General features: G+C 34.8%; 1 protein-coding gene across 12 annotated transcripts in view; it reads left to right on the plus strand.

The window, feature by feature from the left end:
* Positions 1-23,940, plus strand: part of LOC105469999 (plastin 1) — a 128,735-nt gene extending 104,795 nt beyond the window's left edge. For 11 of the 12 annotated variants that reach the window (XM_071091062.1, XM_011721688.3, XM_071091058.1 and 8 more), the window contains exons 10-16: positions 343-538; positions 5,213-5,291; positions 8,643-8,757; positions 14,510-14,643; positions 15,105-15,228; positions 22,151-22,275; positions 22,522-23,940. In XM_071091062.1, coding sequence (XP_070947163.1) covers positions 343-538; positions 5,213-5,291; positions 8,643-8,757; positions 14,510-14,643; positions 15,105-15,228; positions 22,151-22,275; positions 22,522-22,657 — 909 coding nt within the window. In that variant the 3' untranslated portion in view covers positions 22,658-23,940. Of the gene's footprint in view, positions 1-342; positions 539-5,212; positions 5,292-8,642; positions 8,758-14,509; positions 14,644-15,104; positions 15,229-15,897; positions 15,979-22,150; positions 22,276-22,521 lie in introns of those variants that run through there. The other variant, XM_011721689.3, reaches the window with a different exon arrangement.
* Positions 23,941-24,630: the final 690 nt, after the last annotated feature.

Raw genomic sequence — 24,630 nt, forward strand, 5'->3', positions numbered from 1 at the left:
CAAAAATTAGCTGGGCATAGTGGCGTATGTCTGTAATCCCAGGTACTCAGGGGCTGAGGGAGGAGAATCGCTTGAACCCAAGAGGCAGAGGTTGCAGTGAGCCAAGATCATGCCACTGCACTCCAGCCTGGGGAACAGAGCAAGACTCTGTCTCTAAATAAATAAATAAAATAAATAAATAAAGGAATGGGTAAGTTGAGTTGGAATTACTACACATTTTGATCTTATTTTGAGTTATTATTTGATATATTTGTGGAAAAGTAATTGCTTATAAATACGTATACCAATAAAAATTATGCCAGTTAAAACTTCAATTGTAACCATTTTTGTTTTATTGTTTAGGAGACAAATGACCTGAAGCGTGCTGGACTCATGCTTCAAGAAGCAGATAAACTGGGCTGCAAGCAGTTTGTTACTCCTGCAGATGTGGTTTCAGGCAATCCTAAACTTAATTTAGCTTTTGTAGCTAATTTGTTTAACACATACCCATGCCTGCACAAGCCGAATAATAATGACATCGATATGAATTTACTGGAAGGTGTGTTCTTTCTGCCTTTCTTTAATTGACTTACTATATTTATCTTCTTACGGTGTTGTCTTACTTCACTGTCAGAGATAGGGGCTGTAGTGGGAAATGCAATTTAGTGTGTGTAGTAGGTGTGTGTATCCATTGAAAAATTCAAATTATGGAAGGTGGTTGCTGGTTTTGATTAAAAGAGAATGCTGGGGTAAATCTTATCTTTCATTTCTCCATAAGAGGTTAGTGAAAAGTATCATACATTTAAAATATTCTCATAAATGATCACATAACAGCTCTACCACCAATATGGACAATGAATTATCTATTAGAATAAAATAATTATTTGTAGGTGTTTTTCTCCTTTGAAAGCTCCAGTTTGACTCTAGTATTGTTCTCTTTTTAATGTTTTTAGTGTACATGAAAAAATTAGTGTTCGTTACTTGTCTTTTGTGTGGTCTATCGTTATCTGTCTCATAATATATAATACTTTCCTGTTTTGCTTCATGAAATGCAGATTTGACCCCTCCTAATGTAGGTACTGTATTTAGTACTTTTCTATACTCTATAAATATATTCATTCTGAATGTTCTTTTTATTAGTACCATTTATTCTTTCCATCTGGATTGATATTTTATTTTTTGCATTGTTCATGCTGTGTTATTTCTCTCTTAATATGCCCATAGAATGAAACACAAAACTTAATTAGAATAGCAGAACAAAGCTTTGATTTTTATAAAATTTCTACCTAATATGCCTTCTATAATGATGGGGTATTGTAGTTGTAAACACATTAGAACTCAATTTTGAGAAGTGGACTTCATGATTTGATGTAAAACCTTTATCCCTCTCCTGTGATAAAATGTATCTTTTATCACAAGTAATCTTTGAAAGGATTAATTTAGGTTCTATAACATATTATTTTGTATCAATTAGCTATGTTATATTTACTGAACCTCACTGAAGCTTACAATCTATGAATCATAATGACAAAACATTCTTAACACCCAGTTCTTACTCATTTTTTGTTTCCCAGCCTTTCTTTTTTCTCCCACTCTCACACATACCAACACCCACATTAGTATCAGAACTTAAAGTAAAAACAGTGGCAGTAGTAATGGCAGTTGTTGAAGGGAGAGGCAGTTGTCAGAGGAAGGCGCCAATCTTAAGATTTTTCTTGCTAGTTGCCCTGGTTTGGAGAAAGCGGGGATTCTTCTTTGTAGGGAGAATCTGATGTGCAGTATTCATGATCTCAGTGTTCATCCTCTCACATAATTCACACTTACTCCCTTCTTTCCCAGTGAGACAGAATGAGAAATCAATTTCATGGTCTTTTTTTGCTTGACTGCCATAACCAAAGTTCCAATGTCCTTGTCACCTCATAATTACAGTTTTGTGATTAATGAAAGACGCTTCAGATTTAACAAATACATTATTCGAAGAATATGAGTAATTCATTCTTTTTGAAGGTCCCGTAAAATAAAATAAAGATTGTATTTTCTATGTAGATATGTAACTGAGAGGGAAAGTAGACAAAAAATGTAGATTTTTCAGCAAAGAGAAATTTAGGGTAAGAGATTAGAACTTGAAAAAAAAAAATAAGCAAAAGGAACACTGCTAGGTTTTGGCAGTCTGGAAAATCTCAAAATCCCTCTGTCAGTAGAAGGCATTGTTTAGAGTGGCATATTAAAAATGATCTGCTTTTTATAGTCACTGAATTCTTGCTAGATATCTTTTCCAACTTGCTCGCTCTCTTATTTTTCATGTTTGAATTCTTTTGCTAGTGTTCAGCATGCTTTTGGAATTTTTCAGTGTGAATAGGATTGCTAAATATTTCCGTTATTATTTACTATCTATTAAGATAACATGGGAAATATTTATCAGTCATCTTTATTTAGAACATATGTATGTCCTCATACATCTGTCAAAAATGTATTTGACTTTGACTGTCATTGGATTATTTTCCTCTGTAAATTTGAGTTTTAATATATCCTTATGAAATTTGAAGCTTGATCTTATCACATCCCAAATTCATATGTTAGTATGTCCTCATTGGCAGAGAATTTTCTCTCTAGAGAATTAAAGAAAACACAATTAAATATTAAACCCTCACATCAAACTGAGCCAGATATGTGGGCTCTGTATAGAAAGACCATCTCAGAATTCATTTATGGTTACAGAAGGTACATAGACCACAAACTATCAGACTTTGTTCAAATCTTAGTTCCACTATTTAATCTGAATAACCTCTGTGAGCCTTGGTTTTTTTCATATATAAAACAAGACTAATAAACTTAATTCGAAGAGTTACAGAGCAAGCTAAATGTGATCATGAATGAAAGAATACAGTATGTGTTTATTAATGGTCAGGGAGGGAGAAGGAAAGCACTTCATGTGTCACAGCACATTTATTGAGTGTTAAATATATGTTAATTCCTTTTTTCCCTCCTAGTAGCCTACTTCTAAGATAGTTGTTATTTTTATTGCTATTTTTTATTTTATTTTTTATTATTTGTAGATGTGAAATTGAGCCTGCAAATGAAAAGAATGTTTTATAGTTCTTTCAGTCTTGTATATCAGCAATTAAGATTTTACTTCTTGAAATTGTATATCAGATCTAGGGGGAAAAAAGATTTTACCTTGAAGATTGCTTTAGCTGTCTGTAATTCAGACATTTTCCAATCTGGAATACATATATTTTTGTAATGCTTTACCATGGCTCTTGCACAAATGCATAGTGCCTCTAGCTTTGAGCATTTATGTACCAAGGCATTTTGAAATGTTATTAGGTAAATAAATGCTCACTTAAAAAATCTATTTTACTTTCCAGGTATCAAAAATTAAAATAATTATATAATCAGTTGAGAACAATAGGAAGAAATATGAACCCCTGAAGATAGTTTCAGAACTCTATTAAAATGCAAGTTTAGTTATTTTAAAATATTACTGCATCATTAGGTTCAACAGAATTTGGATATTTTAATTAAAAATTAAACCAATAAGGCACTGTTAATCTTCATAATTTTAAGACATTTAGATTTTCCTAGATGGAAATAATGTAAAACTTCTGTAACTATTAGAAAAATATATATATATCTTTATGATAGATAGTAATAGAGAAACAACTGAGAGGTAAATCCAAATCAAAGGCATCAAGTTATTGATCACAGTATGTTTATATTTATGTCACTTTGGGAATAGTTCATAGATTTAATTTGTACCTGTTTAATAATTCCTACAAATAAAACTGGCATGGATTCTGGAAATATTTAGTTTAGCTTGGTTCTTCTTTAAAAAAATTCTCATTTTTTAAAAAAAGATTCTCTTTATAATAAAGTGGTGGTAGCAGATACAACAGACTGATCAGTTACCTTTTATGCAGACCAGAGGGAACAAAATTTAAGCAAGAAATTATAGGGCTATATAATAGAGCAATAATTAAAGCAGATTCTGGGAAAGCTGTTAGATAATGGCATTGAAACCACATGAAACTACAGTGAGTAGATTATTTCCTGAACAGTTGGCACAAATAACAGAATTCTTTAGCTCTGACAAGGCTTGGGTTCCTGTCCTGGGTGTGCAGGTTTATACTGTCTTTGGCACTCAATGTGAAGATGACTGTTGCAATGGCTCTATACGAACAAGCCCCTGGAACGCAGATGATTATAGATTTATGTGCCAAATTGTCACATGGGCCAAAATCTAGAGTGACTTGAACTTGCCTCTAACTTAGAATTGATGAGAGGTATAAATGTTTCAGTTTTTCAGGAGTCTGGTGGTAAGATATAAATTGGGCCATTCCACTGTCCACTACCTTTGCTGAAGAACAAATAATCATGATAGTTACTTAGGACTATTAGCCATCAGGAGATGACTAGAAGGCAGACAGTGGTAGAACCAGCCCACATTCCTGCTCACTTTGTGGTATACCATAACCCACATTTTCATTATAGATTATGTAAGCACTGTTATGAAGGGAATGCTCAGGGAGGTAGGGTTAAATAACAGCACCTGAAGGAGTTATCTCCTTGAATGGATCTTTGAGGTCCAGGAACTTACTATGACGAAATGTATCGCTCTCTTATCAATCTGTATTGGGTCTGTGTTCCTTATGTATTTTCAGTAATGACAATCTAAACTAACTCAGGAAGCCTGTAAAATAGTTATATTCCCTTCATTGTGTGTTTTTATATTTACCTGTAATCTCCTCTGCCCTTCATTGTGTGGTGTAAAGTGTAGTTTGTGTGCGTAAAACCATAATTTGTACAAATTTAGAAACCCTGAATCGAGAAAGGTATAACTTTTCTATTTGTGTTTAATGTGCTAATGTTATCCTGACTGCTAAAAGATTTTATTTTTATTAATGTTTAGTGAATCCCTTTTGCATCTAATCATAATTATAGACCACAGAAGTGTATCTGTTATTTCTAGGCAGAGAAACCCATGGCTCAGTACTAGTTCACAGACATCAAAGGGAATCTAGAAGAGATTTAGAGCAAATGGAGGCTTCCTAGATAGTAGGAAAGAAGGGACTTTGGCATTAAGAGACTTTTTTTCTCCCTTTAAAGAAACTGTAGTATCTAAAGAACCATGGCAAGGTAGGTTTGACCAGTTTGTACCTGCTAGAATGGTTTAACATATAGTTCCTGGTTCCTTTTGTCCTGAGTCATCAGTGTGAGCTTGTGTCTACTCTAGGAGAGAGCAAGGAAGAGAGAACATTTCGGAACTGGATGAATTCCTTGGGAGTCAACCCATATATTAATCATTTGTACAGGTAAATATTTTATTGTGCTTCAGCTGTACTGTCAGGGTCAAACTTTTCAAGTTTCAAACTGTAGGCATGTTTAAATGGAACATTTTCTCAAGTCGCAAGAATTTTAGCCAAATTTTAGAGTTTCAGGATGCTGGGAATTGGCAATACAATGGATTTTAAAAGAAAGTTACTATTCAAAAAAGGAATAATAGTTATGTTTTTGATGATATACATAAATCAGTAAAGATAATCCTTTTATAGTTATTGATCATAAAATAATTTCAACTTTAACAGAGTAACAGTAATAACTGATAAATTATTATGTTTTTCATTGTCATTTTTCATTTATTTTTGCCAAAACCTCAATTATTCCATAATTTATGTGTATATTTTTTCTAATTTGTAAAAGTAACTTGTTTTCCTTGAATAATTGTTATAGCTTATCTCATTCTTTCTTGTTTAAAAATGATAACACATTATTGGCATTAGTAGGGCTAAGAAAATATTTCACTAAATCAATTCCTGGGCTAACGATGCGTCTTTCTAAGTGTGGATGAGAGGAAACCGTTATTCTCTCTTTATTATACAGTCTACCAGCCTGCCTTAATAAAATGCAAAAGAAGCCAACTTCAGCTAGTTGTATTTTTTTTTTTTTTTAGAAAAAAGTTCTAATTAACTAAATGTATTAATAATTTACATACCCAAGAAACTCCTTAAAGAAGATTAACTAAGATTAACTCCTTAAAGAAGATTGTCACAACAGGCCAAGTTCACTGGCTCACTGAGGATTTATGATGCTGTAATTTCTGCTGCTTGGTGTTTATTCACAATGTTCTTTAAAATGAAAACCAGTGTTACCTTATTATGGTAACTGGCTTTGATTGTGGTAGACCCGTATTTGTAAAGCTCTTGAAGAGTGTGTAAATTTCAGCTAGATGAGAGGAGATATACGTCAATTAGACTGGAGCTCCTGTTACAGTAGCAGGGAAGTTAAAACACAAATATTGAAGGCGAGGAGGGGTCCACTTTTTATGGACTGATTTGAAAGAATGTCTCTAATATATAGTCAAGAGAAAAGAATAACAAAGTGTAGTATGATCCCATTTTGTTTACAATTTGAGTGTGTAGTATTTGTATTCGAATTTTAAAAGAAAATCTAGAGAGGTACATAGCAAACTGTATGTAGCCTGGGTAGTAGGAGTAGAGAACAGTAAGGAGACTTTTATTATTATTATTATTATTTTATTTATTTATTTGAGATGGAGTTTTGCTCTTGTTACCCAGGCTGGAGTGCAATGGCATGATCTCGGCTCACCACAACCTCTGCCTCCCGGGTTCAAGTGATTCTCCTGCCTCAGCCTCCCGTGTAGCTGGGATTACAGGGATGTACCACCACGCCCAGCTAATTTTGTATTTTTAGTAGAGATGGCGTTTTTCCATGTTGGTCAGGCTGGTGGCGAACTCCTGACCTCAGGTGATCTGCCTGCCTCGGCCTCCCAAAGTGCTGGGATTATAGGCGTGGGCCACCGTGCCCAAGACTTTTAATCTTAGTAACTTAAACATGATTGTATTTTTTTTGAACCATGAACATGTATTTTTCTATAATTAAAGAGTAAGCTTAAAAATAGCAGATTAAGAGTTGTTGATACTCATGTAATTATTTCACAAATATCAGAAACACTAGATTCTATCATTGACAGTGGAGAAGAGAATTGCCCAAACCTTTTAGCTAAAGATATCTGAAGAATATCTTTATTCAAGAAGTACCAGCATTGGGCTTCTGAGCATATAGTATTTTTTCTTGGGAAAAGAACTGTTCAGAAACTGTTTCAGAAAATTCTTTAACATAATCTTAGAGAACCATCAGATGCAGAAGAACAATAGGTGGACATCTAGTTGACACTGGAACCATGTCTCCATAGAATTGTGTCTGCATCATATTCCTAAACCCACCCCCAAGAATTTTTAGGTTCCTGCCTATAGTATAGCCAGCCCAAACCAAAACAGCTAGATTTTCCCTGAAAATTCTCTTCTCTAAAATGTTATAAATATATTTCAAGAACTGTTAGTCCTAGAGTTTTTCTATGACCAGTTGGTTCCAGAACTCATCTTGAAGTCTCTGGAAATCATTTAAACTCTCTGGGCCTCAGTTCTATTTGCAAAATAATAATAATACCATACTAGACAGGAATAAGAATGAATTCATTTAAAGTAAAGAAGAAAAATACATAAAACAGATAAGATTCCAGAACCTGTAGAAATACTTTAGTGATTCTTTTTTTATACAGAATGTTTCATGTGCCTAAAGATAATCTACTCAGATCTTAATTACCTTCATATCAGACTTTCTCCCTCTATCACCTAGTACTGGGCCCAGCTGCCTTCACTGCCATGTGGTGTGTGCTCAGAGAATGCAAAGTAATTTAATATAAACCTTAGCGAACCATAACTCATTGGACAAGCTGTTGGAGGAGAAAAGTCATGTAATACATCACAAAGCTAGCAATTTAAAAAATCAGTTGCTATTGCTTTATGTCCTTAGCATACTGCATTAAAAATAGACTAAACAGGCATACATTAACCTTCTCAGGAGAATATATTTTTCTGAATCCAAAGTAGTTAATATTTTTACTTCGAGAATTCCTACTTGTTCATAAGTTCCTTCTTCTTAACCTTCATTCCTGAACACAAACGGCTGCCTACTGGGTAGCTATTGTGATTTTCCTATAATTATTTTTAAGTTAAAAAATAATGTATAAATAATACATGAACTTATTCTTACTGGACAAGTTCCAGAAAGTATGTAAGTATATAGAATAAAATAAAACATTCCACCCTTACTCTCTCGTACTCCCCTTTTCCTGACCTCTTTCTTTACCTAATAGAGGTAATTGCTATTAACTGTCCTTAGCATGTATAGGTATATAAACATATTTGACTCTAAATTTTTTTAAATAAATGAGATCAAATTGTATGAAATGTTCTGCCATTTGTTTTTTAAAGTTTGATATGTCTTGCAAAGCTTTTCATATCAATACATAGAGATCTACCTCATGTCTAATGGTGGCCAAGGAGTTTATAGTATAGTTTACTCAACAGCTCCCTACTGCCAGGCAGTTAAGTTGTTTCCAAATTTATAAATACTGTGGCAATGAATGTCCTTGGATGTATATACCTTTGTAAATATTTATGTAAACATTTTAGACAGATTCTTAGACTGGAAGTTCTGGGTCAAATGATATGTCCTGTCATTCTTTAAGGATTAAATGACTTACATTCTTAAAGATATAAGTCTGTCTCCAATGTACTTAATACAATTAGGTAGTACCCAACATTTCCTCCTCCTTTATCTGCTTTTCCTTCCTGTTTTAGTGACCTCACAGATGCTTTAGTGATCTTTCAGCTCTATGAGATGATCCGAGTGCCAGTCAACTGGAGCCATGTCAACAAACCTCCTTATCCTGCCCTTGGAGGGAACATGAAGAAGGTGAATGAAATAATGGCCATGGATATATTGTTATTGTTCTGATATAAAACAAAGAATTTAGAGTTTCATGGAGTTGAATGAAGTGTACTCTGTCCCCACAATTCTGATTCAGACCAAAATGTGTTAAGCTTAATAGCCTTTTTACAAGTTTGCTTTAATAAATGCAAAGATGAAGGCAATCCCTGTAGTCAGACACTTTATATAACTGTTTTCATCTTTATCAAGTCATAGTACTTAATGTTCTTTGAGATGTACTGTAAATGTATTCTTATTTTACAATTGGTATAACTTGCTGAATTTTTATTGGTTATCCACTCATTTATTCAACAGATATTTATCAATTACCTGATACCTGTACAGGGTTATGCAGGATATAACAGAAAGTATAAAGCATGGAGTTGGTCCTCAGGAAAGCCTAAATAAATTAGGGAAATACGTGTGCAAACAACTACAATATGGTACATGGTAAACAAAAGTGAATATTATGATTTCTAGGGAAGAAAGTTGAAGAGCTACTGAAATAGTAATAGCAAAATGGGAACAACACATGAGTGAACAATTCATAGAAAAATAATGATGAATAGTAAACATACAAAAAACTTTTCACCCAGAATAAAGAAATGCAATTTAAAACAAGAAACTATTGAACTGCATCCAATGTTAGAGGAAGTATTCATTTGTATAATCTTTCTAAAACCAGTTTGGCAATACATATTAATCTTCCAAAAAATTCTTTGACCTAATTTCACCTTTTTCCACCTATCCTGATGAAAAAATCAGAAAGACACAAAGTTGTGTGGCAAAATGCTAATCATAGCAGTGTTTATACAGCACACAAGAAAACAACCCAGTTGTTCAATAAAGGGTTAATAAAATTGACACACTCATAAGATGAAGTAAAATGTGCCATTAAAAATAGTGTTTGACAGGAACAGAAAACCAAACACTGCATGTTCTCACTCATAAATGGGTGTTGAACAGTGAGGACACAGGGACACAGGTAGCGGAACATCACACACCCAGGCCTGTCAGGGCGTGGGGGGAAAGTGGAGGGGGAGAGCATTAGGACAAATACCTAATGCATGCGGGGCTTAACACCTAGATGATGGGGGCCGGATGCAGTGGCTCACACCTGTAATCCCATCATTTTGGGAGGCTGAGGCAGGTGGATCACGAGGTCAGGAGTTCGAGGCCAGCCTGGCCAATATAGTGAAAATACAAAAATACAAAAAAAATACAAAAATACAAAAAATTAGCTGGGCATAGTGGCGGGCACCTGTAATCCCAGCTACTCGGGAGGCTGAGGCAGGAGAATGGCTTGAACCGGCGGAGGTTGCAATGAGCCGAGATGTGCCATTGCACTCCAGCCTGGGTAACAGAGCGAAACTCCATCTTGAGGAAAAAAAAAAAAACCTAGACGACGGGTTGATTGGTGCAGCAAACCACCATGGCATATGTATACCTATGTAACAATCCTGCATGTTCTGCACGTGTATACCAGAACTTAAAGTATAATTAAACAAAGAAAAAATATTGTTTTAGTAATAGTGGTATGGAAATGAGCAGGACACAAAATTATATATATACATAATATGAATCTAATTTGTTTAAAATACATAACACACACAGAGATGCATTCAAAAGGGACTTTGGGTTTTTCACGTCTATAGAATGAAAATGTATTTATAGATACTGTAATTTTTGAAGAAAAAAATTTAAAAAGACCTTTAAAGGGAAATATATCATAATATTAAAAGTAGTTAAATGTGTGGTATAATTATAAAGAGTTATATTTTTCAGCATTTCTAGTCATTGGACTGCCTGCATTTTTAATTTCATTTGATTTGCATATAATTCTTTTCATGGGAGTGGAATTCAGAAAATTTTATTGACTAATTTCATGTAAGTTTTTTTCTCCAAAATTCTGAATGCAAAATGTAACAGGAAAACAGAAATTAACCATTCATTATACCTGGAATTTTAATGTGAACTACAAATAAATACATATGTCACAAATGAATCATATGCAGAATACTTTTTCAACAAGTATAGAAGGAAACATAAAGCCTGAAATAAATTCAAGATGTTTAAAAAATGAAGAAGCAGTACTTTCATGACACAGTATCACAGGGAATTACTTTATGGAATTATTTTATGGAATTTGGGCAATAATCAATAGATGTCACTTTCCTTCGGTTACAAAGTTCTTAAAGCTGCACCGTTAAAATAGCCTTTCTTCATTATTATTATTATTTTTGAGACAGAGTCTTGCTGTGTTGCTCAGGCTGGAATGCAGTGGCGTGATCTTGGCTAACTGCAAGCTCCACTCCCAGGTTCATGCCATTCTCCTGCCTCAGCCTCCTGAGTAGCTGGGACTACTGGCACCTGCCACTACGCCCAGCTAATTTTTTTGTATTTTTAGTAGAGACGGGGTTTCACCGTGTTAGCCAGGATGGTCTTGATCTCCTGACCTCGTGATCTACCTGCCTCAGCCTCCCAAAGTGCTGGGATTACAGGCATGAGCCACCATGCCTGGCCGCCTTCTTTATTTTTAAGTATTTGTTTTCACTTGAACCCTTGTGTCCCATTACGTAACTCTTCTCATTGTCCAAATGATCTAAGCTTCATTTTTGTCCAAAGCATTTAAAGTACTTGGTAATTGATATAGTTTGGCTGTGTCCTCACCCAAATCTCATCTTGAATTGTACTCCCATATTCCCATGTGTTGTGGGAGGGACCGAGTGGGAGATAATTTGAATCATGGGGGCAGTTCCCCCATACTGTTCTCATGGTAGTGAATACGACTTAGGAGATCTGATGGTTTTATCAGGGGTTTCAGCTTTTGCATCTTCCTCATTTTCTCTTGCTGCTGCCATGTAAATAGTGCCTTTTGCTTCCCACCATGATTCTGAGGCCTTCCCAGCCATGTGGAACTGTAAGTCCAATTAAACTTCTTTTTCTTCCCAGTCTTGGATATGTCTTTATCAGCAGCGTGAAAACAGAACTAATATAGTAATCATTTCTTCCGTTAACCCTGTGAGACTGCACTCCAAGTTTTTCTTGCTTTCTTTGTGCTCATTCTTACCTTTCATAGGTTCTTCATCTTTTAGCCTGACAACTCAGTATTTCCAAGGCCTGGTTCTTGGCCCAAAGGTCTTAACTTCTATATTTACACCCTCAGGGAGCAGATCTGTTTTTAGGGTTTTAAGTACAGGCTGAGCATCCCTTATCCAAAATACTTGGGACCAGATGTATTTCAGATATTGGAATATTTGCAGTATGCTGGTTGAACATCCTTAAGCTGAAAATCTGAAATGTTCCAATGAGCTTTTCTTTTGAGTATTGTGTTGGTGCTCAAAAAGTTTTAGAGTTTGGAGTATTTTGGATTTTTGGATTTTCAGATTAGGGATATTCAACCTGTACTACCATACACATGGATTACCTCTAGGAACCTAATTTCTTATTCCTTCTCTAGTTTGGTACCTCTCTAGATCTCTTAGAAGTGTTCTGCCAAATTTGGAACCAACTATTGCCAATAAATAGAATATATGCTTTCCCTTATGTTAGCACCTGTTTCCAGTTTCTCTTTCAATGCTGGTCATATCAGTATGTTCTTAGGCCTCTATACTAGCAACCCTGAACTCCTTTCTCGCCATCATTTCCCTTAGGAACTTTGGTATAACTGTAAAGCAGATGGCTCTTCATTGAAACACATGTGATTACTGCAGTTTGCTATAAAATTCTCCCACTGAAATGGGTGTCCATGGTAAATACGCTGGCTTTTTACTCTTCTGTACACAGTGTTAAGTAATTCAAGTGCTAATGTTATTTTCCATAAATTAGGAATCTATTCTGTTTTTTAAAATCGACATTCTTATAGCATATATTTCTTTTAAGCGGTCTAAGCCTATAATTTAATATGATTCCAAACAATTTTTTGGAATATTATCTCTGCATTAAAAAACTCTTTAAAAATTTTTTTAGAAATAGGGTTTCACTATGGTGCCCAGGCTGGAGTGCATGCTATTCACAGGCATGATTATAGCACACTACAGCCTTGAACTCCTGCCCTTAAGTGATCCTCCTGCCTCAACCTAAGTAGCTGGACTACTGGCATGCCACCACACCCAGCTTCTCCTTGGATTTTAAAAAAATGAATACATATCAAACATTTTATTCAATTTGTGAAGTGAGCCAGGCAGATGTTATAGCAGGCTCAAAGATCTTCCATTTTTATTTGTAGTAAATTGAACTTTGGGAATTTGGATTCTCTTTTTTAAAGAACAATAACCATATATTTGTACAAATTCTTTCATTAGCTGTCTCACATTTCCTGGAAATATTTTCTTACTATTGGGAAAAATGTATCTATGTACCTTAGGTTAGACTATTTTGTAATGGTGCCTTAACTAACTTTTGGAAGAAAATTAAGAAAAATAGTGTTCTCCTTTTAAATGTTTATTCCAAAAAGTACTTAGTGTAAGCACTTTTTGTTCCTACTGGTGATAAGATTATCAGAGCTTATAATTTCACTGGAGCAAAAAGACTCAGATACATAAGAATTTATAAGTTTTGATATAAGAAACACAGCACTAGATGATGGAGATAAAAAACCCTATTGACTCCAGGATAGACAAAAAAAGTGTTAGAGAAAGGACCCAGCTGGACCTATATCACTGGAAAGAAGTATGTGTGTGTGGTTGGGGAGGGTAAACAATTTATTAGGTGTTTATGTATCAGATTCTTACTTTAGGCAGGGCATTGTGCTGGAAGTGGATAGATTGGTGCATGAAAAAATTTTTGTCCTTTAGAAGAAGCTTATACTATAGTTGTTGAAAGGAAATACATAAAAGGCTAAGTATAAGTAGAAGATGGTGCATAAGCATTACAAAATAAGCATTCTTAGGAGTTCAAGCAAAGGATAGATCATTATTAGCTGGCACAGTTAAGGTTAAGCCTTTATTGAAGAAAGGGGCCAAAAGCTGAATTTCAGAGGATGAGTAAGATCTGGGTAAAGAATATTGGAGATGAAGTTAGATTCTTAATAAAACAATTACTTTCTTCTCTTTTTTTAAATTTTAAATCTAAACAAAACATCATCTATTACTTCATTAAAGGAAAGCAAGAAACCTTGTCTTTTAGTCACAGATGTACCACTAATAAGCTATTTCATCTTGGATAGTCAAGAAAATTTTTTTTTGAGACAGAGTTTTTTCTCTGTTGCCCAGGCTGGAGGGCAATGGTGCGATCTTGGCTCACTGCAACCTCCACCTCCCAGGTTCAAGTGATTCTCCTGCCTCAGCCTCCTGAGTAGCTGGAATTACAGGCACCCACCACCACGCTTGGCTACTTTTTGTATTTTTAGTAGAGATGAGGTTTCATGTTGGCCAGGCTGGTCTCGAACTCTTGACCTCAGGTGATCCACTTGCTTTGGCCTCCCAAAGTGCTAGGATTACAGGCATGAGCGACCACGCCCGGCCTGGATAGTCAAGACTTTTAGAATAGGAGGGGATCTTAAAACTTTCCAGCCAGATGTTCCTCTATTTAGGTTAACCCACTCAGTGCTTTAAATCTTCAACTATAAAATGGAAATAATTATGTCCTTGCTTTCCCTGGGTTATTATTATGAAATTGGTCATATAAATTTAAGGTGTCATCATAACTGTTTTTCAGATGGCTGAACTAGGCTGGTGTATTCAGGAGATATGTTTTTAAAAATCTGTTTTATACCCAAACTTTTACTTATTTATAGATTGAAAACTGTAACTATGCAGTGGAACTTGGGAAGAACAAGGCCAAATTCTCCTTGGTTGGCATTGCTGGGCAGGACCTAAATGAAGGGAATTCAACACTTACCCTGGCATTGGTATGGCAGCTGATGAGAAGGTAAAGGCTGATATGTTGGTACCAACACTGCCTGTTTCCTCCAACAAGTAATCTGAACTAAACTTTTAGCTATTTTTGAACAATAATGAACACAGAAGAAATATACAATGTAAAATATTTTAATTTTTAAAGGATTTACTGTTGATTATGGTTTTTTTGTAAATTGTATTTTATTTAAAAATGGGTCAATATCCAGAAACACTATCACTTTTATTAATGCCTCTTAAAAATGGCTTCATAAGGAATTGCTTTAAGTTTTAAAACTACCATGTAGTAGTTTTTGTTTCTGATTAATGAGGTTTGTAACTTTGGAATGTAACTGGGTGCAAATGCCAGACTAAAATTAGAAATATTTGTTAGAACTGAACTGTTCCTTAAGTATTTATCTAAGCATTGATATAAATTATGTGAAAGCAAATTTTACCCTTTTCAGTCTCAAATATACATCTTTTCTGTTGCAGGTACACATTGAATGTGTTATCAGATCTTGGAGAGGGTGAAAAAGTAAATGATGAAATTATTATTAAATGGGTCAATCAGACTCTTAAAAGTGCAAACAAAAAGACTTCTATTTCCAGCTTTAAGGTAAGCAAGACTCTTAAATTTCTTTCTTTTTCCGTTGCTATAGGAAGGAATTTTTTTCTGTTTTGAGACGGAGTGTCGCTCTGTCACCCAGGCTGGAGTGCAGTGGCACGATCTCGGCTCACTGCAAGCTCTGCCTCCCGGGTCATTCTCCCGGGTCATCATTCTCCTGCCTCAGCCTCCCAAGTAGCTGGGACTACAGGTGCCTGCCACCACGCCCAGTTAATTTTTGTGTGTGTGTTTTTAGTAGAGACAGGGTTTCACCATGTTAGCCAGGATGGTCTCGATCTCCTGACCTTGTGATCTGCCCACCTCGGCTTCCCAAAGTGCTGGGATTACAGGCATGAGCCACCGCGCCTGGCCAGGAATGAATTTTTATTGGAAATTACATTGGTTTGGCTTAGAATTATATTGATGTTGTATGTCAGAAACATGATTTATGAGTTTAGGCATACTAATTATTTGGCATGTGTAAACTTGAAATATTCAGTTTTAATTACTAAATTTTTGATTGGTTGTCCAGTTAAGTATAAATGCAGGTTAATATTATCTGACTCTGGTAATCTAATCTTAAAAAATAAACAGAATAGAGCCAAAAAAAATCCAGTTATCAAATGAAAAAGATAAGCCATTGTTTATATAGGACCTGTAATGTTTTGTGCTCCCTAGCAGCAGTCTCAGAATTGTATTGACATCATTTCCAAGGCATAACAGAGCCAGCCAAACCGATCCAAGTGGGAATTGAGAAAACTGGTAGGAAAAAAAAATCTTGTCATCTGGCTTCATAATGGCACTTAACACTCACTTCCGAGCATTTGTGGATGATTCATAAAGCACTCAAAATGTAATCTGTACATACCTACCCACTAATTTTCATGCATTTCCATTGTGTTTTGCTTTTGCATGCAAGCCGATGTTAGCTACAAATAAGCATGTCTGCTTGTACACATTCATTCAGTGAGCCTTGTGTTTGTGATTTTATTATGTGTGAAAAACTGCAATCAATTTGTGTTTTTTTACTGAAATAAAGTACAAAGAGATGAAACACTAAGCTATCCTAAGAGATATCTACCCATTTTTATTTCTCTCTTTGCCCTTGCTTTATATGCTTAACAACATTACAAAGTGAAAGAAACGTCAGAAATTTATCAATTCAATCTTCTCATGTTTGCCAAAAACTGAGGCCCAAGGCGGTTTTAATAGGACAGCTGGATATTGGCAGAGATGTTGCCTGAGTCCTAGTTCAATTGCTTTTTTTTTTTTTTTCTTTTTCCTTTTCTATCTTGGAAGAAACTAATGACACTGAGTTTTTGTTACTTCTTATTTTTTTTTTGAAGTAATTTTCAATCCATGATTTGTCTCTCTGTGTTTTAGACATAGAACACAAAAATATAAAATAGCAATGGGCATTGTATTATAAAATTCTCTAATTGGCAGTTATTCTTTAAAATTGTTATGTTGAAATTATATGCATTTGCACATTAATTTATAGAAAATATTAAGCATGTATATAGCTAATACAATAGAAAATATTTAGGAGCAAATTAATATTTATTGAGCTCCTATTAAGTAACTTTTCTAAGTAAAGAAAAGGGTATAAAGTATAGGAAATTAATTTGGCCCTCAGAGTATTCACCATTTATTTTAAAGACAAAGATTGTATAACTGAGAAGGTAACAATACTATAGAGTAAATGACAAAATTCAAGTAATACAACTAATATTGTGGATGAAAAGTTTGATCATTTCCAATTGAATGGTCAGTGAAGAGCCGATAAAGACAGCTGGATTTGAACATCATAGATGGCGGGAGGATTTGAATTGGTGGAGAGAAAGGGGGATAACAAACTTAGAAGGGTCCATCTTGAATAAAGGCATGTCTAAGAAAGTTAGGAGAAATAAGATGGTTCCTAAGGGATGTTGTGCAAGACATAAATTGGGTCAAGATTGTGGAGGATTTTGGCCTAAATAAAGGATATTGAGTAAAGGGGGTAATAAGAAAGGCAGTTATTTTAGGAATACTAATCTGCATGTGGTGAACAGGATGGGGAGGGAGAATAGTGTAACTGCAAGGACAGTGCAGAAGAATCCAAGGCAGTACTCAAGGTGTGAAGTAATAAGGGGGTTGGGGCTGGGAATGGAAATGGTAAGATTAGAAAGCTATAAGTTATTGCAAAAGAAGAACTAGGATTTGGCTTCCTGATTTGGGGAAGAAGAGGGGAGGGAAGAGCCAAAACTCTTGATGTTTTGGGCACGGGTAACTGGAAAACAGATAACACTAATAGAAATGGGGATGTCATGAGGTACAGCTTCTTCCTGGAAAAGGTGATGAATTCAGTTTTAGGCCTGAATTTGAGGTAATTTTAGGAAAATGGGGGTGGTGAAAGGAGACATTAAAACTGGAAAGACAGACTTGGTGATCAGTTGAATAAAAGAGTTGAGAAATGGGAGTGCATAAACCTTTTAAGGGAGAGCAACCATAGAGAACAGCCGACTTGAGAGTTTGGCTCTACTTAGAACTGAGGTGGCAGAAACATCGCAAAAGTGCTTGGCATTTTGCATATGCTTAATGATAAAATCTTTAAAGAGAGCACAAATAGTGAAGAAATGAGGCAGTGAATGCTAAAACATAGTTGAGGTGAGGGAGGCTTTTTCCAACTACAGAAGTCATTATGTTTGAAGGCTATATTAAGTGGTACTAGCAGAAAAAACATTTTAATTATAATCAAAGTAGCACTATAACTAGGAATTTCAGAAAAGACAAATTTACCCTTTTTAGCCACAAAATAAATTTCTCTTGCTAAGAAGATAGAGAAGGTGGTATATCAGCAAATAATAATCATAATTACCATTTATTGAGTCCTTTGTGTCACTGTGTTAAGCACTTTACATATTGTTTCTTTTAATTAAATACTCTGAGCAAAACGGTGAGCATTAGAGAAGTTAAGTAACTGTCTACTGTCATACAACTTTTAAGCAGAACAGCTGGGTTTCATATCCAGGTCTGTCTATGCACAAGTGGAAAGCCAAGCTTTGGAGTTTTATGGTCCTGGGTTGACTCTTGGCTGAGCTACTGATTAGCTGTGTAACATACTGCTCATTTATTACATAAATATTCAAAGCTTGCCCTGTGTCAGCTGCCTTGCTAGTAGCTGTGGCTACATAGTACCCTCAAAGAGCTCACTATTCAGGGAAGGTGGCAAATAAAACAAGAATCACAGTATGGGGTGTCAGCAATACTATATAAATTAGCTAAGCGGGGGAGTGTGGGACCACATGAGAAGGGCATCTGTTTTACAGAAACCTTAGCAGTTTATACTAACAGCAGGGCTACATCTACTGATGAATAAACTACTGGCTCAGCATTTAGTATCTGTGTGACCATGGGCAAGTTATTAATTTCTCTATCTTCAGTTTCCCCATATCTAAAATGGGGAAATTAATAATCCCTATCTACTAAGATTGTTGTTAGACTACGTAAGTTAACAAAATGTAAAGAGCTTAACAGTATCTAGCACATATTAAGGGCTCAATAAATGGGGCTTACCACGCTGTTGGCATTGCTAATATATAAAGGGCATCATATGTGGCGGGGCAGGGGAGTCTGCTGAGCCTTTTAGGGAAGTCTGGTGGCCACATCACTGTTTTTCTACATTTATTTATTTATTTATTTATTTATTTATTTATTTAATTTTTTTGAGATGGAGTCTCACTCTGTTGCCCAGGCTGGAGTGCAGTGGTGCAATCTCAGCTCACTTCAACCTCCGCCTCCCAGGGTCAGGCAATTCTGCCTCAGCCTCCTGAGTAGCTGGGACTACAGGCGCCCGCCACCACGCCCAACTAATTTTTTGTATTTTTAGTAGAGATGGGGTTTCACTGTGTTAGCCAGAATGGTCTCAATCTCCTTACCTCATGATCTGCCTGCCTTGGCCTCCCAAAGTGTTGGGATTACAGGTGTGAACCACCATGCCCGGCCTTTCCATTTTTATTTTTTAAAATGACAGAAACAGCAGTGGAATGAAATATTCTAATATGTATCAAATAAAGGGAAAAATGATTATCTTGAAAATCAAGCTCTAGGTAATTCTAGATTAAGATAATGAAATTCTTTTTGCTGAGGTCATTTCTTTATGATTAACTTAAGGAAATAAAAGGAAAAATAGTGGAAATGTATTTATATACTAACCTAAGGGTTTTCACTGTAACCCCTTTCCCTTTGCAAAAGTAAAATGTCTTTCACTGATAATGTACGAATTAGAGGATTTGGAAGACAGGGCTATTTTATCGAAAACAAGGAGATAAGAGATCTGATACAATCTTTAGAAACTTAAAATTTTCATTCAACTCAGTAGAAGCTTTACCCAAAGTAACTCATAAGAAAATGGGTGGGAAAAATACTTGTTTCCTAAATCTAAATGAAATATTTAAAATAACACATATAAATAAGGAATCAAATTATAGCACAATTAAGTCACTTGTCTTTTAAAAAATTAATCATAAATATATGAAAGATAAGCCCATAGAAATTAAAATTTATTCTAGAATGAAATAAATATTATTTTTAGAAAGTATAATACAGTACACATTTAGAATCATCTAGAGAGCTTATTAAAAATGTAGATTCCCAGCCTCATTCATAGATAACCTGACATTAGTTTGAGTGGAGCTAGATTTGCACTTTTAACAAGTACCCCACATAATTTTCATGTGGGTGGTCTGCAGACTACATATTGAGCAAACAGGTATGATAATTTCTCAGAAACAGAGAAGATACGAAAAGCAGATCCAGATTACCAGCATCAGATAGACTTAAAGGACCTAATTATTTTTACCCTTACCCCTGCCCAAAGATCTGTATCATAAAATGAACATTCCTAATAAGAATATTACCCCTGCCCAAATATCTGTATCATAAAATGAACATTCCTAATAAGAATATAAATTTTTGTAAAATTAATAAATGAGGCCGGGCACAGTGGCTCACGTCTGTAATCCCAGCACTTTGGGAGGCTAAGGTAGGCGGATCATGAGGTCAGGAGATTGAGACCATCCTGGCTAACGCGGTGAAACCCTGTCTCTACTAAAAATACAAAAAAAATTAGCCAGGCATGGTGGCGGGCGCCTGTAGTCCTAGCTACTCAGGAGGCTGAGGCAGGAGAATGGCCAGAACCCAGGAGGCAGAGCTTGTAGTGAGCCAAAATCACGCCACTGCACTCCAGCCTGGGCAACAGAGTGAGACTCCGTGTCAAAAAAAAAAAAAAAAAAGTAATAAATGAAGTGGCTGATCATGGTTCAAAGAAGCCTGTTACTGTTCTTCACATGGCTTCAAATTGTTTTATTAGATATTGATTAAGAACTGACATTTGGCTAGAGCCTATACTAGATGCTTTCACCTATACCACCTCAATATTCCTAAGAATCCTATGACATTCTACTTTAGAGATTAGGAAAGGGTGCTCTGGCTTCAAGTAACAGAAACCCAATTTCAAGTGGTTTAAACTGAAAGGAAAGGTATTGACCACAATAACAGTAATCCAGAGGTAGGGTAGACTTCTGGATTGGTTGAACCAATAATTGAAGAATGTCATTCGGAACTCAATTTTTTTTTTCCCATCTCTGCTTTGCCATCTAATGTGCCAGCTTCACCCTAAAGCTGGTTTTCCTTTTGATCATAGGATAGTTGCTGCTTGTGACAGAGGTTTCATCCGCCATTCACATCCAGGAGGAGCGGTTGCTGGCTTTCCATAACATAGGCCCAAATTAAATCACTGTGGTAATAGAATAGGATTCCTCTATTTGGCTTAGACCAGTGCTTTGAAACCTTAAAAGAAAATTATCCTCTAAGGAATATTTTTAGACATTTTTTCCCTTTTTCTCTCTCTCCCATGAAATTTTAATGCAGAGATACACTGTATACCTACCTGTTCATGCACTGCATGCTTTATACATAAAAAAGGTTATCACCCTGCCTCCATTGAGAATGCTTGACCTAGGTTAATTTAGATTCACTCCTGGAACTGTGAATGTCGGCTTTCCTTGAAGCTTATGTCTATGTGAAGGAGGTATGGATATAGAGCAAAAATATGGGTTCTATTTGTATAGAAGAAGTAAAGAGTGGGTAGATTCTGGGTAGGCAAGCAGTGGTGGCCACTATTCAAGCTGAGAGAGAGAACAAATAATTTGTTCAAGTACTGATAAGTGGTAAAAATCAGTTCAGACCAGGATGTCTGATTTCATCTGCAATGCACTATTCACTACAATTTAGTTGTCTATTTTTAGCTTGCCTTGGTGGTAACTTCAAAATGCTCTTGGGCATTTTAGAGTCAGACTGTCATGGGTTCAAATACCAGTTCTGTATTTACTGGTTGTGTAAACAAGTCATTTGAGCTATCTTAGGAACTTCATGTTCTTCATCTTTTTTAAAAAAAGAATTCCTTTACTATCAATATGCTAGGGTTTAAAAGGTGGATTAAATAAACTAAAACATGTAAAACAATAAGAACAATGTCTTTGTAAATGTTCCCTTTCGCTATTTCATTTTTCTTTCTGAAAAATATTAAGGGAAGGCTTTGGGATTTATGGTCTAAGAAATATATGAGTAGAATTTAAAAACTGGTAATTAAAAATTCATCTACTCCCTTTCAAAAGATGTGTATTTTTTACAGAATAGAGACTAGAGTTAGCATACTTAGGAGCTATCATGTCCACAAACCTTATTCAGGTATGCTGACAACTCTATATAAAGATTTAAGGAAAAGTATATTTTAAATGGGTTATTTATGTGTGCTGGTTGCAGAAAAGCTGAACGTTAGGTTAGGTACAAATAATTTATAGATTGCCTTCAGTTATATGATCAGAAGAGTCTGAAAATAATGAAAATTAAAGGTCAGAAGATTATGAATGTTCATCTATGCTTTGTTTTCTAGGATAAATCTATAAGCACAAGTTTACCTGTTCTAGATTTAATAGATGCCATTGCACCAAATGCAGTTCGTCAAGAAATGATCAGGAGAGAAAACTTATCTGATGAGGACAAGCTGAACAATGCTAAGTAAGCCTTTATGGTTTATATTAGAACACAGTGGCCCTTTAATTCTCTAAAATCCTTATAGGAAAGGTTACTATGCCCTTAAAATTCATATTTTTAAATATAACTTGTATGGGGAATATGATTTAAGACTCACAAACTTAACCTTTCCATAAAATTAATCTTGTCACAATATTTCACTCTTTTATTAAAATATGTTAAGTGAAAACACAGTGGATAACACCAAGATATTTTTCTTGTCTCTTCAAGATATGCCATTTCAGTTGCTCGGAAGATCGGTGCCCGGATATATGCATTACCTGACGACCTCGTAGAAGTAAAACCAAAGATGGTTATGACAGTGTTTGCATGCTTAATGGGAAAAGGACTGAACAGAATAAAATAATCATTTCATATGATTTTCTGCCACATTAAACATATTGTATGCCTCACAGTTTACAGGATACTGAAATGTAGTGGGTGTGTAAAACCAGAGATTATTTGTATGTTCAAAATAGTTATATATTCATTAATGAATTCAATATCCTGTTCATACTAGTTAGAGCTGGTCAGCCTTTTTGGATAACACAGTTAATTTACCAACTGATAAAGATAATAAAATATATTCATAATCAAGCTGATACTTCATGATTACATTATTTTTGTTGCTTAAAAGTCATATTAAGACTAATTCTTTTTTATGGTTCAGAAAAGATGAATACAAAAGTTTTTGCAGGTTCTGCTGTGAAATGTGTTTTGATTTTTTTTGTGTGTTAATTTTGATCATAAATGCATTCATACTCATAATCCAGTTTAATCCTTTTATTTGCTTCCTCCAACTATTTAAAGTGGTCCAAAAACACTTTTCTGTAAGTTTCTATACTGTCTAAAACCTTCTGGTGACAAGAATTGTTTATTAATATCAAACTTTTTATATATGAGAACTAATTCTTGAATAAACCCCAAAGTTCACTCTCTTGTTTAAGTAGCAGCAGCTTTTTACTTAAAATTTAATTTTAACTACATTGATACCTGACATATCCTAGTTTGGTAATACAGCTTTAACTATGTCATCCAACACATATATGTTGGTAGGATGTTATTAGAGATACATGTGTGCATATATATATTTTTGCACCTGTATCACCCAGCTTTTCATAAGTGGTATGTATAATTGGTCATTCAGCCAACCATCAGTATTTTTCCCCCACAACATGTGTAACACTTTTCAGTTTGTGGATATTGGATACATTAAGATTTCTTTTTATAAGTATTCATTTTGAATGTGCATATAGTTATTTGACTCCTTCCAAATACTTGTAGCCAAACATTGGCTAGAACACCCCAAGATATGTTGACACTATCCTGTTAGCTTCATATTATACTTGCTAGTTTAGGTCTCTATAGAAGCCCTATATAATTTAGAATATGCCCACTGAGTATCTTTATTAGAAAGTAACATAAAGCTATATTAATGTAGAGTATTTTCATTTGTTTTTTCGTAGCCCGTTACAAATTGGCAATGTTTGGTTAATGTTTGTGTTACTTGGAAATCGCTACAGCTTGGCCCTATTTTTTTCCTAAATTTTTAGCATTAATCCAATTCTGCTGCTAACAACTGAAGCCAGAAATCTACTTCCTCCATCTTCCACTCTTAGTGCAGTGAGCAATACTGTTGTGCAACAAAAATGTCACTTTATCCCAGTGTGAATGAGTAGTCTAAATTCCCCTTCTACCATTGATTTAAACATACATGTTGGTAAGACTGAGACTGCCCATGTGTTTAGATAGAATTTTTTAAATGAAATGATCAGGTGGAATTTTGAAATATATTCTCCTACAAAAGAGATTTCTTTCCCTTTTATATTTTGATGATTGTTTTCTTATATGAAGATTAAGATATGTTCTTGCTCTTTTATAAGATTATTTAAATTATGTTTCCCTCTGATTTTTTTTTCACTATTGTATTTACTAAGTTATTGGATTTACATGAAATCTGGCACTTTTAGGGTGTTCTTTTTCTCACAGAGTATATTTAATAAAAATGCTGTGTATATAGAAATGTGTTTGTATTTATTTCATTTGAAGAAAAATATTCAGCCTTGAAAATTAGTCTAGCATAAACTTATTTTCCAGAAAAGAAAACAGTTCCTAAATGAGTTAGTAAAACAAAAAAAAAAAATTGTATTTGATAATTTCTTTGAAGATGAGGGTATGTTCTTAAATATGAATAATTATTAGAAACCAACTGTGTGATTACTACAATTTAGTTTGTGCTGAAATAATTCAGGTGAATCAATCCATTCACAAATTTATCATCTATTTTGATCCAGATACTATGCTATACACTGGGGATTCAGCTGAGAAAAATACAGATGA

This window comes from Macaca nemestrina, chromosome 2, assembly GCF_043159975.1.
Source record: "Macaca nemestrina isolate mMacNem1 chromosome 2, mMacNem.hap1, whole genome shotgun sequence".
NCBI classification, from domain to species: Eukaryota; Metazoa; Chordata; class Mammalia; order Primates; family Cercopithecidae; genus Macaca; species Macaca nemestrina.